The sequence below is a fragment of the Octopus sinensis genome, linkage group LG8 (assembly GCF_006345805.1).
Source record: "Octopus sinensis linkage group LG8, ASM634580v1, whole genome shotgun sequence".
Classification (NCBI taxonomy): domain Eukaryota; kingdom Metazoa; phylum Mollusca; class Cephalopoda; order Octopoda; family Octopodidae; genus Octopus; species Octopus sinensis.
Genome location: NC_043004.1, coordinates 49,496,584 through 49,521,761, shown reverse-complemented (window position 1 = coordinate 49,521,761; position 25,178 = coordinate 49,496,584). Strand labels below are relative to the sequence as shown.

The following is a 25,178-nucleotide window of genomic DNA, read 5'->3' as shown; positions in this document are numbered from 1 at the left end:
ACTGTCCTCAATCATTATAAGATGGTATGGTGAAGTTTGTAGGAGAGTTTGCTTTATTTCTACTACACCAAGCAACTGCATAGAGACTTTGATGTGTGTACTCATTGAAAGCAAGAGATACAGAAAAGATCCAATGGTATTTCAGACAGCTTGACAGAAATTGAGAACTTATACACACGGGGTTCATTAGATGTAACTGATAGTGACATAATTTGTGCTGGAGTATAATAGCTACTGTTAGGATCTAGTGAGAAAAGGTTCAGTAAACCATTTCTTCTCTCTCCCTTTGTAAAAAGTAGACTGTACAATGTATGTTGAAGTGTGGTGTTATATGATAGTGATATGGTCTGTTTGATACACAAGTGTTCATTTCCCCTCTTGCAACAGTACTGATGCAGTGCAAGAGTGCGTAGGAATTAAATGTATCACTTGAAGGCATAGGAAAAAATGCTGTCAGGATTTAGAATAAACATGAGTGATAAGAGTGGCAATATTCTATACAGAAGATCCAACCAACTTGGGAAAATAGACATTGAAGTGATGATAGTGGTGGTGACTGGTTGTAAATGAGAAGGAGATTATTTCTTCCATATAATATAGAAAAGAATGATTATTTTTCAATTAAGCTTTTATATTATGATTATTAGGAAAATATATTCATGACAGTTTGTTAAAAGTTAACATAAAAACTGAATGCCTATATACTTTTATTGCTATACTACATAAACACTTATATTTGTCTATACAAAAAATCTGTAGTACAATCAATGAAGCAAAACAACAGTAACTTATATTCTTTTATCTTAAACAGGAAAATGAATTCACATTTAATGATACTGAAATTACATGTGGTGGTTCTCTCAACTTTCTTACTGATGAAGAACATCAAGTGTTGACCAGAACAACTACAGAACTGAGCCACAGTCAGAGCATCAACAAATCTCTAGTGTCTTTTAATATATCAGAGAAATTGCTTCCAACAAACAGTGTTTTGGGAGTTCACCAATTTCAACCTAATTGTAGCTCATCATTTACAGCTCCTACAAAAGCAACCAACAGTCTTCAGGGGACTGTTAATATATATCCACAGAGTGATTCTGCATCTCTTGTTTCTTATATGTCTCATGCATCTCATTCATCTCTCACATCAATCAGCAGTAAGAAAAACCAGTTTCTCTTCCAAAATGGCACTACTGACTCCCCACTTGAGGAAAGAATTATGACCCAAGAAGACCATCACAGACTCAGTTTTCAAGAAAATCTCTCCAATTATCAAGAAAACTCTTCTGACAAAACTGGGCTTAACGTTTCTTTGTCTGATCACTTAGACAATTATTCAGTGTCTAATCTCTCTATTACCAGTTTTCCAAAGAATTCCATGCAGCAGCATGCCCAGATGTTACCAAAACAGACTTCATTTTGGAAGCCATGTCTATGGGTAAATTTTGAAGTCTTTTTATGAAACCTCATCTGCCATTATTTCTGTGCATTGTTGATATCACCTGTGTAGTCTTGTTAGAAACACACATGTAAACATTGGAATTAAAACATTGTGTAATCTTTTGGATTATTGGGACACCACTAAAAGGTTCATCTTAAGAGTGTATCACAAACAAGTTGAAATGGAGAATCATATCTCTTTTCTAGTTATTGCTTTCATCCACACGAAAGTGTTATGATTGTCCTTTTATAGAGATTACAACAGAGTGCCTTACCTAACAGCAAAATAGGAATCTCCGCTCTACCATATGTATGCTTGTACCATATGTAAGCTTGTACCATATGTATGAATTAATATATTACATCTGTATTAATATATTTAGAACCATTCATAAAATAAGTTCATGCATTATGAAGAGAGATGAATTGTGATACTTCTGGCAGGACTGATAAAACCACACAGATAGGAGCTGAAAATTATTCTAATGAATATTAAAAGCTCTAGTTTCTAATGCCATACTTTGACTTTAAATTTGATTGTTAACAACTGAATTCCTTCAGAATAAAGCTAAATATTATCATGAATGTATTGCTGTCTCATTTAGGACAATTTCACTCAAGACACGAGTACAAAGATTAACAACCTTCAAGGTAAATTCTTTTCAAATATATACTGTTGTGAATGTAGCATCATTACTGTAACGTACAGTAAGATTCTCTAATAGGAGAGAGCCTTTTTGTTCATGTACTTTCTTTTAAAACTATTAAGCGTCCTGTTTTCTATAAAACACCAGGTGAGTAGAACTAAGTATACTGAGACCATTAGAGTTACATATCAATCCCAGATATATGGCATAATGACTGCTATATGGCCACATGGTTAAGATGACCATATGATTCAGGGTTCAATCCTGGTGTGCAGACTCTTGAGCAAGTATTTTTGCCATAGCCTTAAATTTACAAACATTGAGTGAAAGTTGACTGACAGAAATTCTCAGATGCCCTTTCAATTTCTCCTTCCTTCCCCTCTCTGTTTCTCTCTCTCACCCCTTTATATATTTAAAGTCTTTATACATTTATATCTATCATGCTCATATAGATTTCAAAATGGTAAGTTGTTCACTACAATAATTGTTTCAAAGAAGATATTCTCCTTATAGGATTGTTATAAACCCAAACTCGAATATCAAAGTTTAAAAGGTTTTAATCGACTAAAAATACAGCAATATGCAATACAAACAAAGATTGCTAAATTGTAAGCAAAACCAAACTTCAATGCAACAACACTTTATGCAGCAAGTTGCTACATTCTAGACTAACTAAAATCAATGCTGAACATGTTATCTGCAAACAGAACAGTTCTCCGTGCAGTCGCACTACAGGCATATAACAGCAATCGAGACAATCAAAATCACGTGATCAAAACTAAAATCACAACATTGATACATGCAAAAACACATTGAGTTGAGCTCTGAATGATGTCAGCATTTAAGAGTATATAAGCATGTTAAATATAAATGTACACAGCTTTATTCTAATCATAACTGTTTAGTCTCTTATAATGAATTTATTTTAGCTTGACAGAGCTTTTATTCATACCAGCAAATGTACTTTTTGCTGTTTTCATGAAGGAACATCACTTTTTATTGGGCTATGAATGACTGAAACAGTATCCATAACAGATAAAACTCAACCATGCAAAATGCTATAGTCTGATGACACTTTTCAGAGCCCAGCTCAATGTTTTCACACACATTATCTAGAGACAGTGGAAGAGGAAGCACCCAGGAAGTCATAGGACAAAGTACTGAAGGATGACCTCAGGACACTGAACATTGCAGAGGAGATGACAAAGGACCAAGATATCTGACACCTTGCTGTACTCAAGAAGATCTGTCCTCTACAGTAGAAGTGTTAATGCCCCTCCCCCAGATAAAGAGGATTGGCCTGCAAAAGCCCTGTGCTGGTAGCATGTAAAAAGCACTCATACAAACGTCATATGAAAGCACCCGGCACAAACTGTTAACTGGTTGGTATTAGGAAGGACATCCATCCCTGCACCAGACTGGAATCTGGTGCAGCTCACCTGCTTGCTAGCTCTGGTCAAATTGTCCAACCCATGCCAGCATGGAAAACAGATGTTAAAGGAGGATGAAGATAATGATGATGATAATGACGACAACGACAATGTGAGTATACTTGAGCTGGTTAAATATATATGTACAGAAAACCAAAACTTTCAGATAGGGACCGTTGGATTCTTACGCAAATTGTTAGAATGGATCACAAAAGTACAACTCCCAAAATTACTGCAGAGTTTAATGACCATCTCGCGAACCCAGTTTCCACAAAAACTGTTCACCAGGAGTTGCACAAAGCCAGATTTCACAGGCTGCAATCAGAAAACTACTACTTTCAAAAACAAATGTTGCAAAGCATTTAGAGTGGAGTAAAATCCTACAGAATTAATCCCTAGAGCAGTGGAAGAATGTTATTTTCTTGGGTGAGTCATCCTTTACTTTATTTACAACCACCGGCCAAGTATACATGTGGAGACAGCCAAAAGAAGCATTTGACCTAGATTGCTTTCTTCCAACTGTTAAACACGAAGGAGGATCTGTGATATTCTGGGGTGGGGGCTATATCTTGGAAATCTGCTGGCCCACTGGTTTTCCTTCATGGCAGAATTAATAGTCAAGACTATTTAAGCATTTTTTGCTGATCAAATTCAGCCTATGGTTGCGGAACTGTTTCTGAAGGGAAACGCAATCTTTCAGGATGATAATGCACAAATTCACACAGCTAAAGTTGTCACTGAATGATATGAGGAACATTCTAGTGAAGTTGAACATCTTATCTGGCCACCACAGTCCCCAGATCTCAATATTATTGAACATTTATGGTGCATTTTAGAAAAACAAGTAGGGGGTCGATATTCTCCACCATCATCACTACAAGAACTGGAAACTGTTTTAGGTGAAGAATGGACAAAAATTCCTTTGAAAACAATTCAAACTTTGTATGAATCCATACCTCATAAAATTCAAGCTGTAATTACTGCTAAAGGCAGTCCTACCCCATCTTAAAATAAATTTGTTTGAAATTTTAAGGTGTCTCCATTATTTTGTGCAACCCCTGTAATCTTCAAATCCCATTTTATTTTGTTCTTAGCCTTGCCAACGAAGACAGTTGAGAGAACAGTGACTTTGTCAGTCAGTGATGAATCTGTAGAAGTTCTTACTGCAAAAGTGTCAGAGAAGAGTAGTCATCAATATTCCTGTACCAGAGAATCAACCTACTTACCATCTGAAAGTAAAAGTTCCAACAATTGTAGCAATCGCAGTTCTGGTAGCATCAAACATCTTGTCCATTCTATTGGGACTGATATGAAAAAATCCATTGCTGTAAGTCACATTCATTAAATTAAGATGTTATGTATAAGTTGTATTCAACATTTCAAAATTCTTTTTGCATTTCATTTTTTTATATTGACTGATTGTTGATGGTGAATGCCTACTTTACTTTGAAATGAAGATCTGCAAAACTGCTTGCCAGCTAGCATAGAGTTTTGATAGATAGTTTATTCAGTAAATTACAATGAATCACTGTTCCCCCACTTTTCCCAACATCTAGAGCAAGATATGAGAATAGGATAATTACATAGGGCAGTTTAACTATTATATGTCTAAATATCTATATATGAGGTACCTTTATCTGTATACTACATTCATCAGGGTGCTTATATGAGGATATAAGGAGGTATAAAGGTATACTCAAAATGTGTATTCACATACACAGCACAGGAAGCATATGAGTCACCAGGTAAAGTTGTTAATGTACAAATTAAGATGGGGAAGATGGGTGGGCATAACAGGAATGCAAAATGGATGTTGAGCAGAGACCTTGTGCATACTAAGTTTTACGTACTACATAGCAAAACAGGCTCAGAAGAAAAGCCATAATATTTAATAATAATAATTATTATTATTATCATTATAACATTAATACTAAATTAATATTACATGGAAAAATGCGAGCTTGAAAAGTAACGTTCTTAAGATTATAAACCTGGGAAAGTACAGGACAAGTTATTACAGCAAAGAATGCCAGTTCTTCTAATTTATCACTCTTTACAGTTCTCATCTTTTAAATTTATTGTACAAAACTGTTCAGCTAATTTGTAAGTTTGTCTAATTATTCACTTTTTTCTTTATTTAAGTTAGTAAATTAGCCAAATCTTACTTAAATTATAATAAAATAAGTTTTAATATCCAAATTTTAATTTTAGCTGCAATATTTTATGTAAAAAGTTTCTTATTCTTTACTTTACTAGAAGTAATAGCTTGTCCTATACTTTTCCAGGTGTAATAACTTGTCCTGTACTTTTCCAGGTTTATAATCTTAAGAATATTACTTTCAATGCTCTCATTTTTCCATGTAATTCATGATTTTTCCAGGTATTGCTGTTGTAAGATAATTACCTCCACCAAAGAAGGAGGTTATGTTTTCATCGGCGTTGGTTTGTCCGTCTGTGTGCAAAATAACTCAAAAAGTTGTGAACTGTATTTGATGAAACTTGCAGAAAAAGTTGGTAATGACACAAGGAACAGATGATGAAATTTTGGGTTGTGATCTGGGAATTTTTATGGATTCTTGAAGGATTTTTCATTTGTTATATTTACTTTGCATGAAGTATTACAATGTTACGTTCTTTGATTATCTCCCTTGAAAACACATTCATCGTTTCCACGTAACCTGTGGTGGCATTGCTGTTTCCAAAGTTTATTTTCATTTCTCTATTAGTAATTTTACTCACATGTCTATCTTAAAATGAACTGCTTGGCAGAGGTCTGCGGAGGATGACATGACAAGCCTTGCCTATTGGGATCGACTCAAAAAGCTCAGACTTTGCTCCCTCCACCACCGCTGTGAGCTCTATATCATCTGTATGATGTGGAAAATATTCCATCAACATTGCCCATCTTAAAATTTCGTCCAATGCTTGGCCCCCATGCCATCCATCCACTACAAAAATGTTCGTGTCGTATCACAGCACTATGACAGAACTATTTCATCTCAAGTGGCCCTACCCTCTTCAACATTGTGCCAGATACACATAAAGGAGAAAAGTGACTTCATGGCATTCAAATGATCCCTAGATGATTACCCTCAACAAATACCAGATAAACCACATACACCCAGATATGTCTCTGAAAACAATAACCCTCTTCTTGAATGGGCTACAGTTCCCCAGAGCTGACTGTGTATCTATTCCAGGTGGTGCTATTAAATTAGACATGGCCTGAGTCAACTTCGGCCAAAACTTATCTAAGTAATCTAATCTATACTGTAACCTTTTAATCAAAGCAAGACAACGTGGGTAGAGGCTGATATCCCAACATTTCTGTTGGTTTTGAGTATAGAAAAAATTAATAAAAAAGATTAATATACAACTACATTCAGAGTATGTCTATAAGCTATTGTGTTTAGACTTGGTTTTAATAAAGCACTCCGAAATTAGAAAAATCAAAAATCTGCAACAATCTCGGTCCCATGAGTATCAGATAATGGATTTTCAACAGTGTAAAGAAACTGATTGTGGTGATTGTAGTTTTGACAGTGATTGTGATGAAAGCAGAAACAGTGTTGATGATGATGATGGTCGAGATAAGTATGGGAGGAGGATAAAATAGTATCTCTGTTATGTTGTTGCTGGTGTTGGTTTGGAAAATTGGATGATTTTCAGCATGCGAGTATATGGGTGGAAATGAGCTGCTTGGCGGAGGTCTGTGCTCTCCTAGTGCTTTTCTAGTTAAAAATGTGTTAATTAATAATTTAAGATTTTACCTTATATGACACTAACGATAATATTTCAATTTTTCCATGTAAGTAATGATAATATTTCACTTTTTTTCATGCTTAATTTAAATATATGTTGTGATTGAGTTATTTGATATTACCCATCAACACCAAATTAATGACAAGGATTTTTATCATGTTGTTGGTTGCACCATGGCTCACCAAAAGTTACAAACAACAAAACCCCAAAACCATCAGTTACCAGGCTCACCTTAAGTAACCTAATTTTGCAATATTAGGAGGTCACAGGAATTCATTCAATGAAAAAAAAATTTCCAGTGATTCTGGAATTGGGGTGGGGGAAACCCCCACCTCATTTTTTTCCAAACCAAAATAAGGGATTTGTAGCATATTAGGAGTTCAGGGTACTTGATTCCATGCAAAAATCAATTTTTTTGGTTTTTGTTTTTCTTAATGAAAATTGTTAATATAGAAATTTACCATAATGCTGTTGTTATTTAGCCTCAAATCAACCCTGATACTGCAAACCTATCATCAAAGACATTCCAGCCTTCAGCAAACTGTCTTTTCAGGGATAATCTAGGACATTACATACAATGGGCGTGTGATTTAGGTAGGGGAATACTTTGGTTGCTATTTTTAGCATGTCAAGCAACCAGGTAGAGGCTCTTTCAATGGTTCAATTGCGTGATGAGATCTTTTTACACATATATGTAATATGTACATATATCATCGGTAGAAGTTAGAGAGTAAGTCAAAAGCTGAGAGTTTCATGTATTGGCACTTACCAAACACAAATTTGTCCATTGTCACTCTGTAACTTCTAACAAAATAACTTCTAAAATACAAAATTTTGTCAAACACGTTTAGAGTAAACCCTGTTCTATGTAATACATTCTACCAGTATCGCAAGTTTGAAAGTGTTTAGTTTAAAAATTTAGTTAAATAACCTGTACGTCAAAGTCGACCTTGGCGAAATTTGAAATCAAAACATAAAGACAGACAAAATACAGCTAAGCATTTTGCCCAGCACACTAACGTTTCTGCCAGCTCGCCACCTTAGAATGTAAACATTCATTTTAGAAATATATTCTTTATTCTTATTGCTTAAGTGTTACTCCCTTACTTCCATACTTACTGACATAAAATTTTGTAATCTTTTACTTCATAACTGTTTTTCTACTAATTTTTGTTCAATGCAACTAACGATTCTGAATTCCTCATGCATTTTTCTATCATTTAAGCCTAAGATAAGTATATTTTTAATTTAGAATTTAAAAATTTATGTTAATTGAAGATGAATATCTGTCTTACTGCCCACGTTGAGGTCACAGATATTTTGATGTAACTTTTTTTCTACTGAACCAAATCTCAAACTATTTATGCCAACGTGTAGCTGAGTGGGTGTCCTCTTTAAAACTATTAACAGTTTGCAATTTATTTGAGAACTGAATTAGTGGTGAAGCTTGGAAGCTGCTGCAATTGGCGAAATGGTGGGCTTCATATATTCAACCACTACTGTGGTTGAATGATACATGCACATTATAATCGTTAAATTTATCGCTCAAGCATTTTGCAATGGGAGTGGGAGTCTGGCTGAAATTGAAATGAAATGAAATTACATATGACCTTGGCAACTAGATATTCAAGGAAATGGGGGAATCCTAGATTCATTGACTTAGTCACACTTGAATAAAAATAGCAATAACTTAGTTGTTGATTCAAAGAAGAACAAGCGAGTTATTGATTCATGAACAGCAGTAAAGAAATGGAATGATATTTGAGAATGTATTTTAAATAACTGAAAATAAATCCTACAACACTACTGATTATTATGAAATATCTCAGAAGTCTTTACAAAATGTGATGGTTATTGCTATAAATTCTTACACACACTCTCTCTATCTCTTCCTCTCTCTCTCTCTCTCTCTCTCTAAATGTGCCAAATAATATACATGAAATGATAACTGAAAATAGATTAACTACACATGCATACACATATGTATTTACTTTGAACATGAAACTGTTTTTAGCAGTTGTATATGCATAAAATTATATATCCATTCAATGCCTTCATCAGCATGCAAAGAGAACATCTTTTTGAAAATTACAGTTTATATAAAAAATATTAGCATAGACAGTTGAAATATTATGACTTCCAAATAGCATTCTTTTGGCTGTTAAATCTTTCATTTAGAAATGTTTAACCATCTGGATTAAACATTAACATTAAAAGACATAAAGGAATAATCAAAATAATATTACATAAAAAATGTTTTTTACATGTTGAGCAGTATTTATTCAAGTCTCATAAAATTTATGTAATCCATCCATCTTTTCCACCCAGTATTCTTGGGAGGATTGTTGGGTAGAATCTTCAGGTACCTCCTCCATAGGGTCATATCAGAAGCGACAATTATTACGCTTTTCAGATGGGTTCCCAAGCATGACCAACTGAGATTATGGATATTATCCAACCATCTCATTCCTGGTCTACCCCTAAGTTTTCTACCAGTTGGTTTGGTCTGAAGAATTTGTCTTGTGATTCTTTCCTGTGACATTTTAATCACATGTCCATAGTTCCAGAGCTGTGACCTCTCGATGCAGAGCAGTGACGACTCAACCTGGAGAGACTCACTGACCCTTGAGCTATTCACCCTGTTGAGTAGTATTACTCCAGAGATCGTTTCGAAGAACTTCATTTCAGCTGTTTGCATTCACAACCATATTATTTCAGTCATTACCTAACACTGAAGATAGCAGCAAGTTTATATAATATCAAATTATATTAAATCCAGAAATTTGGCAACTTAAAATGAATCCTATATTTCATAAATCCACTATTTTATGAAGTGAGTTGATTGTTATAATTTTCAAAAAATTTCCTGCTTCAACTACACATGCATACATGTCTTTTAATGTTAATGTTTAATCCAGATGGTTAAACATTTGCTAAATATTCTCTGTTGACATAACTCTTTGTTTTCACACCATGATAGACAAAACAGGCTAATATATCTGCAATCACTAAAGAAACTCTAACCAAAACAGAGAAGGCCCTTTTAAAAGTATGGCAAAAAGATTTTAACAGCCGGTAAGCTACATTTTATATTAATTTTTTAATATCTTGTACATATTAAGTGCAGTTATTAAATTTAACAAAAACATTCTAAAGTTGGTAAGCTTGGTTTTAATTTCATTTTTCTTCCTTCTGTATAGAAAGTGTGATTATTAGGTTTGTTTCTACTTTAAACTTTAAATGTAAACAGTAATTTCAGCAAAATTCACCCTGTGACTTGCTAGCAAATCTTGGTGCAAGAGTTTGTTCGTGTATTTCATTAACTTTGAAAGAAGAAATAGACTTTTTTTTAAATTTCTGTTCACGATTTAAACTATTTACACATGCCACACACACACACTCTCTCTCTCTCTCTCTCTCTCTCTCTCTCATGATCAACTAATCATATAATGTGTCAGGACAATCTCCTTTATTTTTCTTTGTATGAAGAGAATAACAAGATGTATTCACATCTGTTTAAAGTTTTACAGCAAAAGTTTTAAAACCTGCTGTAATTCAACTACTTCAAAGGTATGTGTGTAAGCTTAAAAATTACTTATTTGCTTCAAACAATACTGCCATTCCTCAAGTTACTCAAAGAATCTTTACCAAATAATCTAAGAGCAAAAACAATCTAGTTCTGGGCCCCACATGGAGAGGTAGTTGGAATAGAAGAAATCCAGACAGCTAAGTAGGAGTTCGAAAGGAAGGGACTGTAATTTCTAAAATATCTCAGCTTGTGACATGGAACTCTGTTTTTCTTTCTCTTTTGGTCTTCTTATAATCATACTTCCTTTGACTTGTATTATTTCTCTCTCTCCTCTTCACATTTGCACACACATATCGAGTATAGAGGATGTGTGAAGGTTAGAGAGAAAATGAAGTAAGCATGCTCTGCTTGAGCTGTAATGTTAGTATACAAGAGCAACATAGTACATATCAGGTAAGAAAAAAAAACTGTGTATAAGAAAAATCAATATATATTGTGTAAGAGGGATGATTGCATTGGAACGGAGATATAATGTGTATGAGTGATGATAGCCGAATAAAAAAGTACCAAGAGATTCAAGTAGAATAAAACTGTGAAAGAGGAAAACCATAAAAGATAGGCAGAAGATGAGGAAAAAGTTGTAATATCACATATGGAAATCAAATGTTGTGTCTGGTGTAGACTGTACAACCATATTAAATGAGTTATGTATGTTATAATAATAATTTTGTCTTCTTCATTTAACTTTACATTGTTCCTGAAGATTTATCTTACTTTTCCTTCCCTAATTATTTTAGACATGATCTGGACAAAGGCTTTGAGAAAAAAGTATTCAGAGAATTTGAGAGACTTCACAAAGAAGTACTCTCTTCTGAAGAATGCAGACAAACACTTTTGGTATGTAGCTTTTCATTTTATTTCTTCCATGTTGGCAGAGTTTCAGAGAAATGTGTTTATTTCATTTGAAATGATATAACAGATATTATTTATATTGTATTTGCTTAGGTGTAGTGACATAGAATTGGTTAAACATGACCACACAGTGTGTTTCCCTTATGGTTTTGATTTGTAGGGACTTTGAACACAGCACTGAAGCTAGCAGAACACTTGTTTATCACAGTACTTTTCTTGCATCAATAAATTGTATCAATAGAATTTATTTGAGTCTTATATTGATATTTATTTCAATATATTTACATGTAGATTATGTGGTTACTGGTATATTTAGATGTTTAGCTGTGCACACATTTTGATTAGCTCTATCTATCCATCAGGGTTGTGTCTTGGTTCCCACTCTGTTCAGTGGCTGCATGGACTGGATACTCAACACAATGGTGACTCAATCAAGTTGTGATGCACTCATTGGGGAAACTAGTGTAATGCACCTAGATTTTAGCTGATGACACTGTTATTCTTGTTGAGTCTCTGGATGTCTTTAGGTGTGCACTCCTTTCACTGAGTAAGGAAGCAGAACCATCTAGACTTCAAGTCTTTTGGGTCAAGATAAAAGTCCAGTCTTTCATTGGTTTCTTGTAGGACTCCACCTCATCTGTCTCTGTTGCAAATGAGTATGTTGAAGTTGTTGACCACTTCACTTACCTTAGCATTGAAATTCATAGTGACATTAGCTGCAAGTCTGAAGTCCTAAAAAGGACCTGGACGAGCTGGTGTGGTCTTAGATTCATTGAACAAGGGTGTTTGGCACTACCAATATTTGAGCAGGAGGGCAAAGGTTCAGGTCTTTAGGTCCCCAGTCCTCCCTGTCATCCTGCTCTGTAGTTGTGAGACTTAGACAGTCTGGAGCTCTTAGGAGCCATCTGAACTCCTTTGATACCAAGATATTTTGCAGGATTATGGGTTACCATTGGTTGGATTTCTACTCAGAAACTGAGATGCATTATGAGCAGCATCTCAGACTATTTGGCTATGTTTCTTGATTTTCTGAGTTGGACCCTACTTACCATATTCTCCTTATTGAGGATCCAGCTGGGTTGATGGCTCATGTTGGTCAACCACATGCCACATGGTCACAACAAATGAGGAGGTATCTCACAAAGATGAGGACTTACTGGGACTCTGCTTGAAGGGGTGCCTGAGAATATATCAATAAATAGTGAATGCAGCAACATTCATAATATATAGATGGTTATCATAATTTTAGTAGCCACATTTCAAGAGGTAGCATTATATATATATTGTAGAATTTATTTTAGTATTTAGCCCTTCTTAACAATATAGAAAAAATTGTGTTACTTTGTTTACATTTATTTTCCAAGACATGTGAGTACACTTACATTATAAGGCGTAAGTGGATGATGCAAGTTACATTGCAAGCAAATATGAACTGACACAGTGTAGAGGAGACTCTTTAGTGACTTGAAGAAGCGCATCCAATATTTAAGTAATAAAGTGCTTGGTAATAAAATCAGCATTAAGCCATATGAAAAAAAGAACATGCCAGAGAAATGGAAAGTACATACAAAGGAAATGTGAACATTGCAAACTGCATTTCAAGCAAGTCATCTAGAAGGGCAGTAATTTTGATATATAAAGGGTACTCAGATGACTTCTCTAGTTTGAGTGGCACAATAAAATCTACTCAAATTAAAGTAGTTGGTGATATGAAGAGTATCTCATTAAATAAGAGAAGACATCTTACAGGTGCAGGTATAGCTGTGTGATTGAGAAGTTCTCAACTACATGCTTTGAAATTCAGTCCTTCTGTGTGGCATCTTGAACAAGTATCTTCTACTATAGCCTCAAGCCAACCAAAGCCTCATCAGGGGATTTGGTAGGAAAATACTGAAAGAAGCCTGTATATATATATATATGTGACTGCGTGTGTATTGTTGGCGATTTTTTTCCTCCATCTTCCTTTCTTTGGATCTTTCCTTTTCCTATGTTTCTGACGAAGAGCTCTACTCAAAATGTTAAATCCTCCTTCTTTCTTTCCTTTCCTGAGTGTCCAATAACACTATACTTGTTCCATGTCCTCACGTTGTGTTTTCTCTTTGTGTTTTCATGTTTGCATTAACTATATATATACATATATATATATATATCTGTGTGAGTGTGTCTTTGTATGTGTGTTTATTCCCGACCACCACTTGAGAAAACCAGTGTTGGTTTGTTTACACCCCTGTAAATTGGTGGTTCAGCAAAAGCGACTGAATGAATAAGGACCAAGCTTAAAACATAATCAGGATTGATTTGTTCAACTAAATGATTCAAGGCACTGCTCCAGCATGGTCACAGTCCAGTAAAAGGTAAAACAAAATTGGCTGGTTTACACAGTTGCTGTATATGTCAGACAATAATGATGGGCCACAAAGTTAATGAGATGATATGAGATACTCAAACCGAGAAAAACAGACACAATACGATTATGTTGATCATCATACATTTAGAATGAAACCTATGTTAATTATGTTAATAATAAATCAGTGTCTTTCTATTTTCAGAAAACTGTTGAAGAACAATTAGTAAACTCAGAGAATTGTCGATTCGTACAAATGAAATGGTAAGAAAAATTGAAAGTAGCAAAATTGAATGTTATGTCCATTAATATAGCATCATATCACCATCATCAGTTATCTTTAGGAAAATTTAATCCCTTATCCCTACTCAATAAAGACATAAACTCTTATGAGTTTCATCATCATCATCATCATCATTTATCATCTGCTTTCCATACTGGTGAGGTTATTGCTATTTTTTATTATTTAATTAATTTACCCAGAGAAAGGTTACTTCACTAAAATAGTGAGTGGTCTGGGCAGGATTTGAACTTAAAATGCACGGAGCCAGAACATACTGTAGAAGGCTATTCCATTAATACACAGCTCTTGGCTGGTACTTCAACTCACAAGGCATTTAATTTAATGATCTAGCAATTCTACTAATCAGCCATCATAACAAATCTCTTTTTAAAAATTCACATTGAAGGAATGCAAATGTAAAACATTACACTGGTAGGATATATATATACCGCGCTTGAAGGGTTTTAGTCTGGAAATTGTAGTTGTGATCCCCGTGCTGGTGGCATGTAAAAAGCACCTTCCGAACGTGGCTGATGCCAGCGCCACCTTGACTGGCTTCCGTACCGGTGGCACGTCAAAAGCACCAACCAATCATGGTCATTGCCAGCCTCCTCTGGCACACACACATATTTTATATATATATATCATCATCATCATCATCGTTTAGCGTCTGCTTTCCATGCTAGCATGGGTTGGACAGTTCAACTGGGGTCTGGGAAGCCAGAAGGCTGCACCAAGCCCAGTCTGATCTGGCAATGTTTCTATGGCTGGATGCCTTTCCTAACGCCAACCACTCCGTGAGTGTAGTGGGTGCTTTTACGTACCACCGGCACAGGTGGCAGACAAGGCTGGCAAACGGCCACAATCGGATGGTGCTTTTTATGTGCCACCGGCACGAGGCCATTCAGGGTGGCGCTGGCAACGGCCACGTTCGGATGGTTCTCTTACGTACCACCAGCACTGGTATCACAGCTGCAATTTCCATTGATGTTGATCGATTTCGATTTTGATTTTCACTTGCCTCAACAGGTCTTCACAAGTAGAGTTTTGTGTCCCAAGAAGGAAAGCTATGCATAAGTGGACCGGCTACATCCCAGGTAGAGGCCACGGGTTATGGTCTCACTTGTCTTGCTGGGTCTTCTCACGCACAGCATACTTCCAAAGGTCTCAGTCTCTAGTCATTTCCTCAGTGGGACCTAAAGTTCGAAGGTCGTGCTTCACCACCTCATGCCAGGTTTTCCTGGGTCTGCCTCTTCCACAGGTTCCCTCAACCGCTAGGGTGTGGCACTTTTTCACACAATTATCTTCATCCATTCTTGCCACATGACCATACCAGCACAAACGTCTCTCTTGCACACCACAACTGATACTTCTTAGGTCCATCTTTTCTCTCAAGGTACTTACACTCTGTCAAGTATAAACACTGACATTCCACATCCATCGAAGCATACTGGCTTCATTTCCTGCGAGCTTACGCATGTCCTCAGCAGTCACGGCCCATGTTTCATTGCCATATAGCATGGCTGTTTGTACACATGTGTCACACAGTCTGCCTTTTACTCTGAGCGAGAGGCCTTTTGTCACCAGCAGAGGTAAGAGCTCTCTGAACTTTGCCTAAGCTATTCTTACTCTAGCAGTTAACGGAAGCTATCAGCTATTTCTAGTTTTTCTCCCTGGAATGTGGCGGAAGTTGGTCTCAGAGCATTTTCAGTGTTTATTGCTCCTGAGCTTCTGCCACATACAAAAACTATCTTCCTAGTTAGCCTTCCTTTGACATTGCTGCACCTCTTATGTGTCCATAGCTTACACTTGGTGCATCTTATAGAGTTTCTACCTACGCCTTTTCTACAGATCGAGCAGGGCCATCTACCTGAAGGCGTTTGTGATTTGTCTACCTTCCTACTTATTAGGACTTTGGTTTTAGCTAGGTTGACTCTAAGGCCTTTCGATTCTAATCCTTGCTTCCACACCTGAAACTTCTCCTCCAGTTCTGATAGTGACTCAGCAATTAGAGCAAGGTCATCAGCATAGGGGAGCTCCCAGGGGCATCCTGTCTTGAATTCCTCCGTTATTGCCTGGAGGACTATATATATATATATATATATATATATATATATATATATATATATATATATATATATATATGTTTATATGATGAGCTTCTTTCAGTTTCCATCTACCAGATCCACTCACAAGGTTTTGTTTAGCCTGAGGCTATAGTAGCAGACACCCGTCCAAGGTGCCACACAGTGGGACTGAACCTAGAACCATGTGGTAGAGAAGCAAGCTTCTTACCATACAGCTGCACATGGCTCAGTGGTTAGAGTGTCAGGCTTATAATCGTGAGGTTGTGAGTCTGGTTCCTAGACCAGGCTGTGTATTGTGTTCTTGAGCAAGGCATAGCTCCAGTTTGTTCATCACTAGTGTATCAGCCTTTGGCTTTTCTTTGGACAACATCGATGGCATGGAGAGGGAAGACTGGTATGCACGGGCAACTGCTGTCCCTTCTCAAACAACTTTCACCTCAGAAGGGAACTTTCTAGATGCAATCCCATTGTCATACATGACCAAAAGGGATTGATGTATATACATATATATATACACACACACACACATGTAACCCAGTGCAACCTGTTGTATGGTCTGGTTGTTAACAACTAAACTGGCAACCCTAGCGAGCTTACTTGGTGCGGAGGGTGATTTTGGACACTGCAGGATGATAAACAAGACCTGTCAAAGGAGAACTCAGGAGACATAATGGCCATCCAATTTAGTCAAGAGTAGATGGTGCTCAGTAGCCATAGTGAAGACAATCCATCAAAGAGAAGGAAATCTCTGATATAAAACTATTCAATGAGGTCTTAAAACCAGCTAATACTATTTTTCACAGAAAAATGGATAATGTTATGAAGATATTATACTTTCGTCAATGGATGGCTGATAATAATAGAATATATAATATATATATATATGAAAGAAGGTTTGAAAATGCAATTTTAAAAGAGGTTTATTTACTTGACCGGTTTCACTTTTTTAGAAAAAGATTGTCAAAAGTAACATGTAAAATCTTTGTTGTGTTAGGTACTGGTTGTCACAAAATATTACAACCAGTATCTAACACAACAAAGATTTTACATGTTACTTTTGACAATCTTTTTCTAAAAAAGTGAAACCAGTCAAGTAAATAAACCTCTTTTAAAATTGCATTTTCAAACCTTCTTTTTATATATAATTCCTCTCATGTGGTACCTTACAACTCCACTTCGTTATATATATATATATATATATATATACATACACACACACTATTCATTGCAAAAAGGTTACTTGCTCTACTCTACCACCCCATTTATATTCTGATCCCTGTTCCTTGTGAGTATGCCCTGGCACTTCACCACCCTCTCTCTCCTGCTCTCTTTCATCGTCTCTTTCTTTCTCTTGCTCTCTCCTTCTGACTGGTTAACCAAGTATCTCCTCTACAACAATACATCTGTTCTGTCCTCATTCTTTATCTCTCTCTCTCTCTCCCACTCACTGACTGACTGGAGAACCATCTATCTCCTCTGTCATATGCTAACCTTTCATCATCTGGCATGATCACCTCCTCCAATTCCCCCTCCCCTCTCAAAGGATCTTTGTCTTGCAGGTTACTTGGTAATCCTACCAGTGCTGCTGCCATGTAATAAAACACCCAGTTCACTTCGCAGGGTGGTTGCTGTTACGAAAGACATCCAGCTGTTAAAAACCATGCCAAAGCAGACACTGCAGCCTTCTGCTTAGCCAGCACTTGTCAAACTGTCCAACCCATGCCAGAATGAAAAGTGGACATTAAATGATGATGATTATATATATTTTATGCTATACATATTGAATATGTGTTTGTGTGTTTACTAAAGAATTATGTAAACAAGAAAGAGAAAAAAGAGTGCTCAATACATATTGTAGAGCTATGGCTTATTTAATGCAAGCTGAAAAGGAGCCACACACCTCCACTACAACAAACCTATTCCTATTTCTTCCATCATACGTTAGCCTATTGACACCACACAGAGCGACCATCCTATTTCCTATTCTCCTTCTCAGGCAAGAGAGTTCTTTAGTCTTGAAATTACAAAGCAACTACATTTGTGCAGATGCCACATATAAAACACCCAGTACACTCTGCAGAGCAGCTGGCATTAATCCACTTTGCAGAATGTACTTGTACCTCAAGGCTGGATGCGCTTTCTAACCAGAAGGGCGACACAGAAACAAGATGTGGTCCTCCGACTAACTGTTCAACTCATACTAGCATGGAAAGTGGATGTAACACCAATGATGATGATTTATATGAAGGAGAGATAGTTGTTTATATGTTAATCTGTTATTAAACTGTAAATGAATATGGTAATTAATGCTAATCTAGTATTGTCATTTGTTGTAGCCTAAAACGACTGCAGATGATGTATTCACAGTATCACACAACTATGTGCACTGACTATGAAAGCAAGAAAGATAAACAGGTAAAGAATGTCCTAAATTTGATATTACAAGTATTCCAAAATATAGGATACTTTCCTTATATAAGACATATGCATAAAAAATTATACTTCATATTTATATATATATATATTCTTTTATTCTTCTACTGGTTTCAGCCAGAGGCTGGGGCCATGTTGGAACATCACCTTTCAGTGTTTTGGGATCTCTTTTTGGTACTGTTTTTGGTGAACACATGCACATACATATACTCTTTACTCTCTTTTACTTGTTTCAGTCATTTGACTGCGGCCATCCTGGAGCACCACCTTTAGTCGAGCAAATTGACCCGGGACTTATTCTTTGTAAGCCCAGAACTTATTCTATCGGTCTCTTTTGCCGAACCGCTAAGTTACGAGGACGTAAACACACCAGCATCGGTTGTCAAGCAATGCTAGGGGGACAAACACACACACATATATATATATATACGACGGGCTTCTTTCATTTTCCGTCTACCAAATCCACTAACAAGGCATTGGTCGGCCCGAATGTATGTTTGTGTGAAAAAAGGGGACATCATTCTGATGATGAGGCAAAAAGGATCTTGAAGCATTGAAATATTTAAGAATGCTACAATTTCCAAATATATATAAAGGACTAATAAGAAAATGCGATAAGAAGTCAAACTTAACCACAATCATGTCTTTAGTAATGCCTCCAGTTATAGGCACAAGGCCTGAAATTTAGAGGAGGGAGGTAAGTCAATTACACCAGCCCCAGTATTCAAATGGTACTTATTTTATAGGCCCCAAGAGGATGAAAGGCAAAGTCAACCATCGTGGAATTTGAATTCAGAACATAAAAACAAACGAAATGACACTAAGCATTTAGCCTGGTGTGTTTAATTATTCTGTCAGCTCCCTGCCTTAGAGTTATGTCTTTAATAACACATATATATATATATACATAATTTACAAGATAAGGGCAGAAGAAAAATTCTAATGCCAAATATGGTGAAACAAAAAATTGTCGATAACCATTATAATTTATGCGTCTCGAAACAAACCGATAGAAATCTCTAAAAAAATTCGTTATTACCGTATTTTACCTTTAAAATTTTACCTTTAAAGGCATTTTTTGATATGCTGGCCATTGATAAAAAATTTTTCCCGAAAAAATTTAATCCTATATTAATTATATATATATATATATATATATATATATATATATATATATACATACACACACATTATAATCACTGATGAGATAAGACTTGTAACATCTGATCATGTTGTAAGAAGACAATTAACATCAAGTATCTCTACCTATTATGATTGAACCCATTCTAGCTGCCTGTCCATATATGAGGTGGTATCAAAATGTTCCTGGACTACTTCTGTAGCATGCCAACAGATGGCAGCATACAGATGTGTGCAGTGAGCTAGCAGTGACACACACACACATATATATATATATATATATATATATACATACACATGTATATATATATGCACTCATATATATGTATATATGATGATGATGATATATATATATATATATATACACATATCTACTACATATGTAGAAAATCGGTGTTTGTGGCATCGTTTTATTGATTTAGATGAAACTTGACACGAGTAGAACTCATGTCTGGAAACCTCGTGACATACTTAGATTGTTGAAAAAAATCAATATTAGGGCTCCTTTGATCTACATATTACAAATATTTTATTCAAACAACCCAAGGGAAATAACCCACACCACCTGCAGTTTTTAGTGAAGTGATCAATATTTGATTCTCATGATCAGCCAATCTAATTCTGCATTTCACTACTCAGTTTTGAACTGCTATTATACTTGATAGTTTACTAGGGTTGCAAAACGAAATACTGTGCCCTTGCGAGCTATTAATATTTTTGTGTATATGTGTTTTGATATATATGTATACATATATATTTGTATATAAATGTATGTGTAACTCTGTTTTGGAGCAATGGATCTTCATCATCATCATCATCATCATCGTTTAACGTCCGCTTTCCATGCTAGCATGGGTTGGACGGTTCAACTGGGGTCTGGGAAGCCCGAAGGCTGCACCAGGCCAGTCAGATGTGGCAGTGTTTCTACAGCTGGATGCCCTTCCTAACGCCAACCACTCCGAGAGTGTAGTGGGTGATTTTATGTGCCACCGACACAGGTGCCAGACGAGGCTGGCAGACGGCCACGCTCGGATGGTGTTTTTTATGTGCCACCCAGACACAGGTGCCAGACGAGGCTGGCAGACGGCCACGCTCGGATGGTGTTTTTTATGTGCCACCGACACAGGTGCCAGACGAGGCTGGCAGACGGCCACGCTCGGATGGTGTTTTTTATGTGCCACCGACACAGGTGCCAGACGAGGCTGGCAGACGGCCACGCTCGGATGGTGTTTTCTTATGTGTCACCGACACAGGTGCTAGACGAGGCTGGCGGACGGCCACGCTCGGATGGTGTTTGTTACGTGCCCTCAGCACGGAGGCCAGTCATTGCGGTACTGGCTACGGTCACGTTCGGATGGTTTTCTTATGTGCCACCGGCACTGGTACCACAAGGATACAAATTTCATTGATGTTCATCTATTTTGATTTGGTTCGATTTGATTTGATACGATTCGATTCGATTCTCACTTGCCTCAACAGGTCTTCACAAGTGTCACAAGAAGGAAGGTATGCACAGGTGGACTGACTACGTCCCAGGTAGGGGCCACGGATTATGGCTTCACTAGTCTTGCCGGGTCTTCTCACGCACAGCATACTTCCATAGGTCTCGGTCTCTAGTCATTTCCATGGTGAGACCTAACGTCCGAAGGTCGTGCTTCACCACCTCGTCCCAGGTTTTCCTGGGTCTACCTCTTCCACGGGTTCCCTCAACTGCTAGGGATTGGCACTTTCTCACACACCTCTCTTCATCCATTCTCGCCACATGACCATACCAGCGCAATCGTCTCTCTTGCACACAACAACTGATGCTTCTTAGGTACAACATTTCTCTCAAGGTACTAACGCTCTGTCGAGTAAGTACACTGACATTACACATCCATCGGAGCATACTGGCTTCGTTCCTCACGAGCTTACGCATGTCCTCAGCAGTCACGGCCCATGTTTCACTGCCATGTAGCATAGCTGTTCGTACACATGCATCATACAGTCTGCCTTTTACTCTGAGCGAGAGGCCTTTAGTCACCAGCAGAGGTAAGAGCTCCCTAAACTTTGCCCAGGCTATTCTTATTCTACTAGCAGTTACACTTTCAGCGCACCCACCCCCACTACTGACTTGGTCACCTAGATAGCGGAAACTATCAACTACTTCTAGTTTTTCCCCCCGGAAAGTGACAGAAGTTGTTTTCTGCAGATTTTCGGAGGTCAGTGCTCCAGAGCACCTGCCACATACAAAAACTATCTTCCCAGTTAGCCTACCTTTGACATTGCTGCACCTCTTATGTGTCCATAGCTTACACTGGGTACATCTTATAGAGTTTCTACCTACACCTTTTCTACAGATCGAACAGGGCCATCTTCCTGATGATATTTGTGGGTTTTCTACCTTTCTACTTATTAGTACTTTGGTTTTAGCTAGGTTGACTCTAAGGCCCCTCGATTCTAAACCCTCCTTCCACACCTGGAACTTCTCCTCCAGTTCTGATAGTGACTCAGCGATTAGAGCGAGGTCGTCAGCATAGAGGAGCTCCCAGGGGCAACCGGTCTTGAATTCCTCCGTTATTGCCTGGAGGACTATGATAAATAGGAGGGGGCTGAGTACTGAACCCTGGTGGACCCCAACCTCTACTTTGAATTCTTCTGTGTACATGTTGCCAACTCTAACCTTACTTACGGCATCTCTGTACATGGCTTGCACAGCCCTCACCAGCCATTCATCTATCCCTAGTTTCCTCATTGACCACCAGATGAGGGATCGGGGGACCCTATCAAAGGCTTTCTCCATGTCAACAAAAGCCAGGTACAGGGGCTTATCCTTGGCTAGGTATTTCTCCTGCAGCTGCCTTACCAGGAATATAGCATCAGTGGTGCTTTTCCCTGGGACAAACCCAAACTGCATCTCATCTAAACTAACTCTCTCTCTAATTAGTTGGGCTAAGACCCTCTCCGTAACCTTCATTACCTGATCCAACAGCTTGATACCTCTGTAATTATTTGTATCCAGGGCATCACCTTTACCTTTGTAGCAGTTGACTAGTATGCTGCTACACCAGTCATTGGGTATGACTCCTTCGTGTATCACCTGGTTGACTATACGGGTGACTAGGTTATAGCCGACACTGCCAGATATTTTGAGCATCTCTGCAGTAATTCCTGATGGGCCTGGGGCTTTCCCTGTCTTCATGCTCCTAACTGCCTTAGCTACTACGGAACTATCAACTCGGATAGCTGGTCCCTCTGTTGGGTCAACATTTGGCAGACTCTCTTTATCCCATTCATTTTCTTTATTCAGCAAACTTTCATAGTGGCATCTCCAAACCTCTCTCTTTGCATCCTCATTTAGCGCAAGTGAACCATCATCCATGCGAACACACTTCTCTCCTACCACATCACGATTCTCTCTCACACACTGTCTTGCAACACGAAATACCTCAAGTCTTTCATCCTCACGGCTCAGAACATTGGCAATTTTTTCTTATCCGCTTCCCCTCTGGCTATATAAACCTGTCTCCTAGCTTCCCTTTTGGCTGTCTGATACAATTCCCTGCTACCACCGTTCTTCCAGTCCTTCCAAGCCTGTCTCTTTTGTCTAATAGCCCCGTCAACCACCGTGTTCCACCACCATGTTACTCTGGGTCGAGATGGTACTTTGCTCCATCCACAGATCTGGTCAGTGGCTGTCAGCAGATTGTCCCGTAGGAATCTCCAGTTGTCTTCCACATTAAGTGAAGCTATATCCCCTTCTATTTCGTCAGAGGCTTCGAGTAGTATGTCTCTAAATCTCTGTGCATTTGCAGGATCTTTAAGCTTCCAGACCCTTCTCCTCCAAGCTGGTCTTCTTCTGGGCGACCATTTAGCTCTGATCCTGAAGTCGCTAACTACTAATCTATGTTGGGGAGTACATTCTTCGCCTGGGAAGGTTTTGGCATTTATAATCAGCCCTCTTTCCCTTTTTCTGGCAAGGATGTAGTCATCTGCTGGCTGGTGTGTCTGCCAGAACGGTAGGTGACTAGGTGAGAGGTGGTTTCCTGAAGTGGGTATTGCAGACCATAAGGTCATTTGCATCGCAGAACTCCAGCAGCCTGGTTCCCTCCTCATTTCGAGAGCCAAAACCGTGGCCTCCATGGATGCCATGGAAGCCCCTGACATGTCGTCCAACATGTCCATTGAAATCACCTGCCACGAAGAGAAGGTCACTGTCATTTGTCAATGAGGTAGTCCGCAATAGGGTGTCATAGAATTGGTCTTTTTGTCCTTCCGGTAGCCCTGGTTGAGGGGCATATGCCGAGATGATGGTAGCTGTCCTATGGTGAAGAACTAATCTAATTTTAATTACTCTGTCACTTATTCTGACTACCTCGATTACCTTACCTATCCATTTCTCCGCGAGAAGTATACCCACGCCCCCGACACCGTCAATGTTCCCTGCCCAGAAAATCTTGTACCTGTGTTCCTTGCCCGTGAGGAGCCTAGCAGAACCTCCTCTCCACCTTACTTCCTGGATACAGCATACATCCACACGTCTCCGTTCAAGCAGCTCTACAATCTCTCCAGACCTACCTTTCAATGTGCCAACGTTGAGCGTGCCAACTCTGAGGGTTTGGGAGGTGTGGGCATCAGAGACCCTGGGACGAGGGACAGCAGTGTCATGTACCTGAAAAGAAAGCTTGCATTTGGCAGATTTCATATGGAACTCTAGACTACAACCTGCATACTTTTCACAATTTTTGCGCTATATGTTCAGATAAACCCTACATAGGTGCTAGTGGGGGAGGGGGTAGTTTCCGGTATTAGGGTAGAAACTTCCGGTATTGGTGGTGGGGGTGGGGGGGCGGGCGACAAAATCGAAGCAACTAGTTTGAATACTATATTTGAGGGGGAAAAATAATTAATTAGATAAATGACTGAATGAAAGCCAGAGAGAGAATGAAAATAGATAAATAATAAAAAATACGGTAGAGAATGGAAATAGATAAATAATGAAAAAATACGGTAAGAGACGAGGGGGCATATTTCGGAGGAGAATGGATAAACATCGAAGATGGCCCTGAAGGAAAATAAACTTTAAAAATGCAATGCGTGAAGTCGCCATGTTTAGAGAATAGGGGAACGAAGGGAGAACAGATCAAGCTATCCAAACAAAACGCTTAAAAATATGAAAAGAGCAGGATGAA

General features: G+C 37.9%; 1 protein-coding gene across 1 annotated transcript in view; it reads left to right on the top strand.

The window, feature by feature from the left end:
• LOC115214811 (synaptonemal complex protein 2-like) overlaps positions 1-25,178 on the top strand; it is a 176,117-nt gene that overhangs the window by 146,885 nt on the left and 4,054 nt on the right. The window contains exons 31-37 of the mRNA XM_036505383.1: positions 812-1,438; positions 2,046-2,091; positions 4,612-4,844; positions 10,260-10,354; positions 11,606-11,705; positions 14,270-14,328; positions 18,771-18,849. Coding sequence (XP_036361276.1) covers positions 812-1,438; positions 2,046-2,091; positions 4,612-4,844; positions 10,260-10,354; positions 11,606-11,705; positions 14,270-14,328; positions 18,771-18,849 — 1,239 coding nt within the window. The remainder of the gene's footprint in view (positions 1-811; positions 1,439-2,045; positions 2,092-4,611; positions 4,845-10,259; positions 10,355-11,605; positions 11,706-14,269; positions 14,329-18,770; positions 18,850-25,178) is intronic.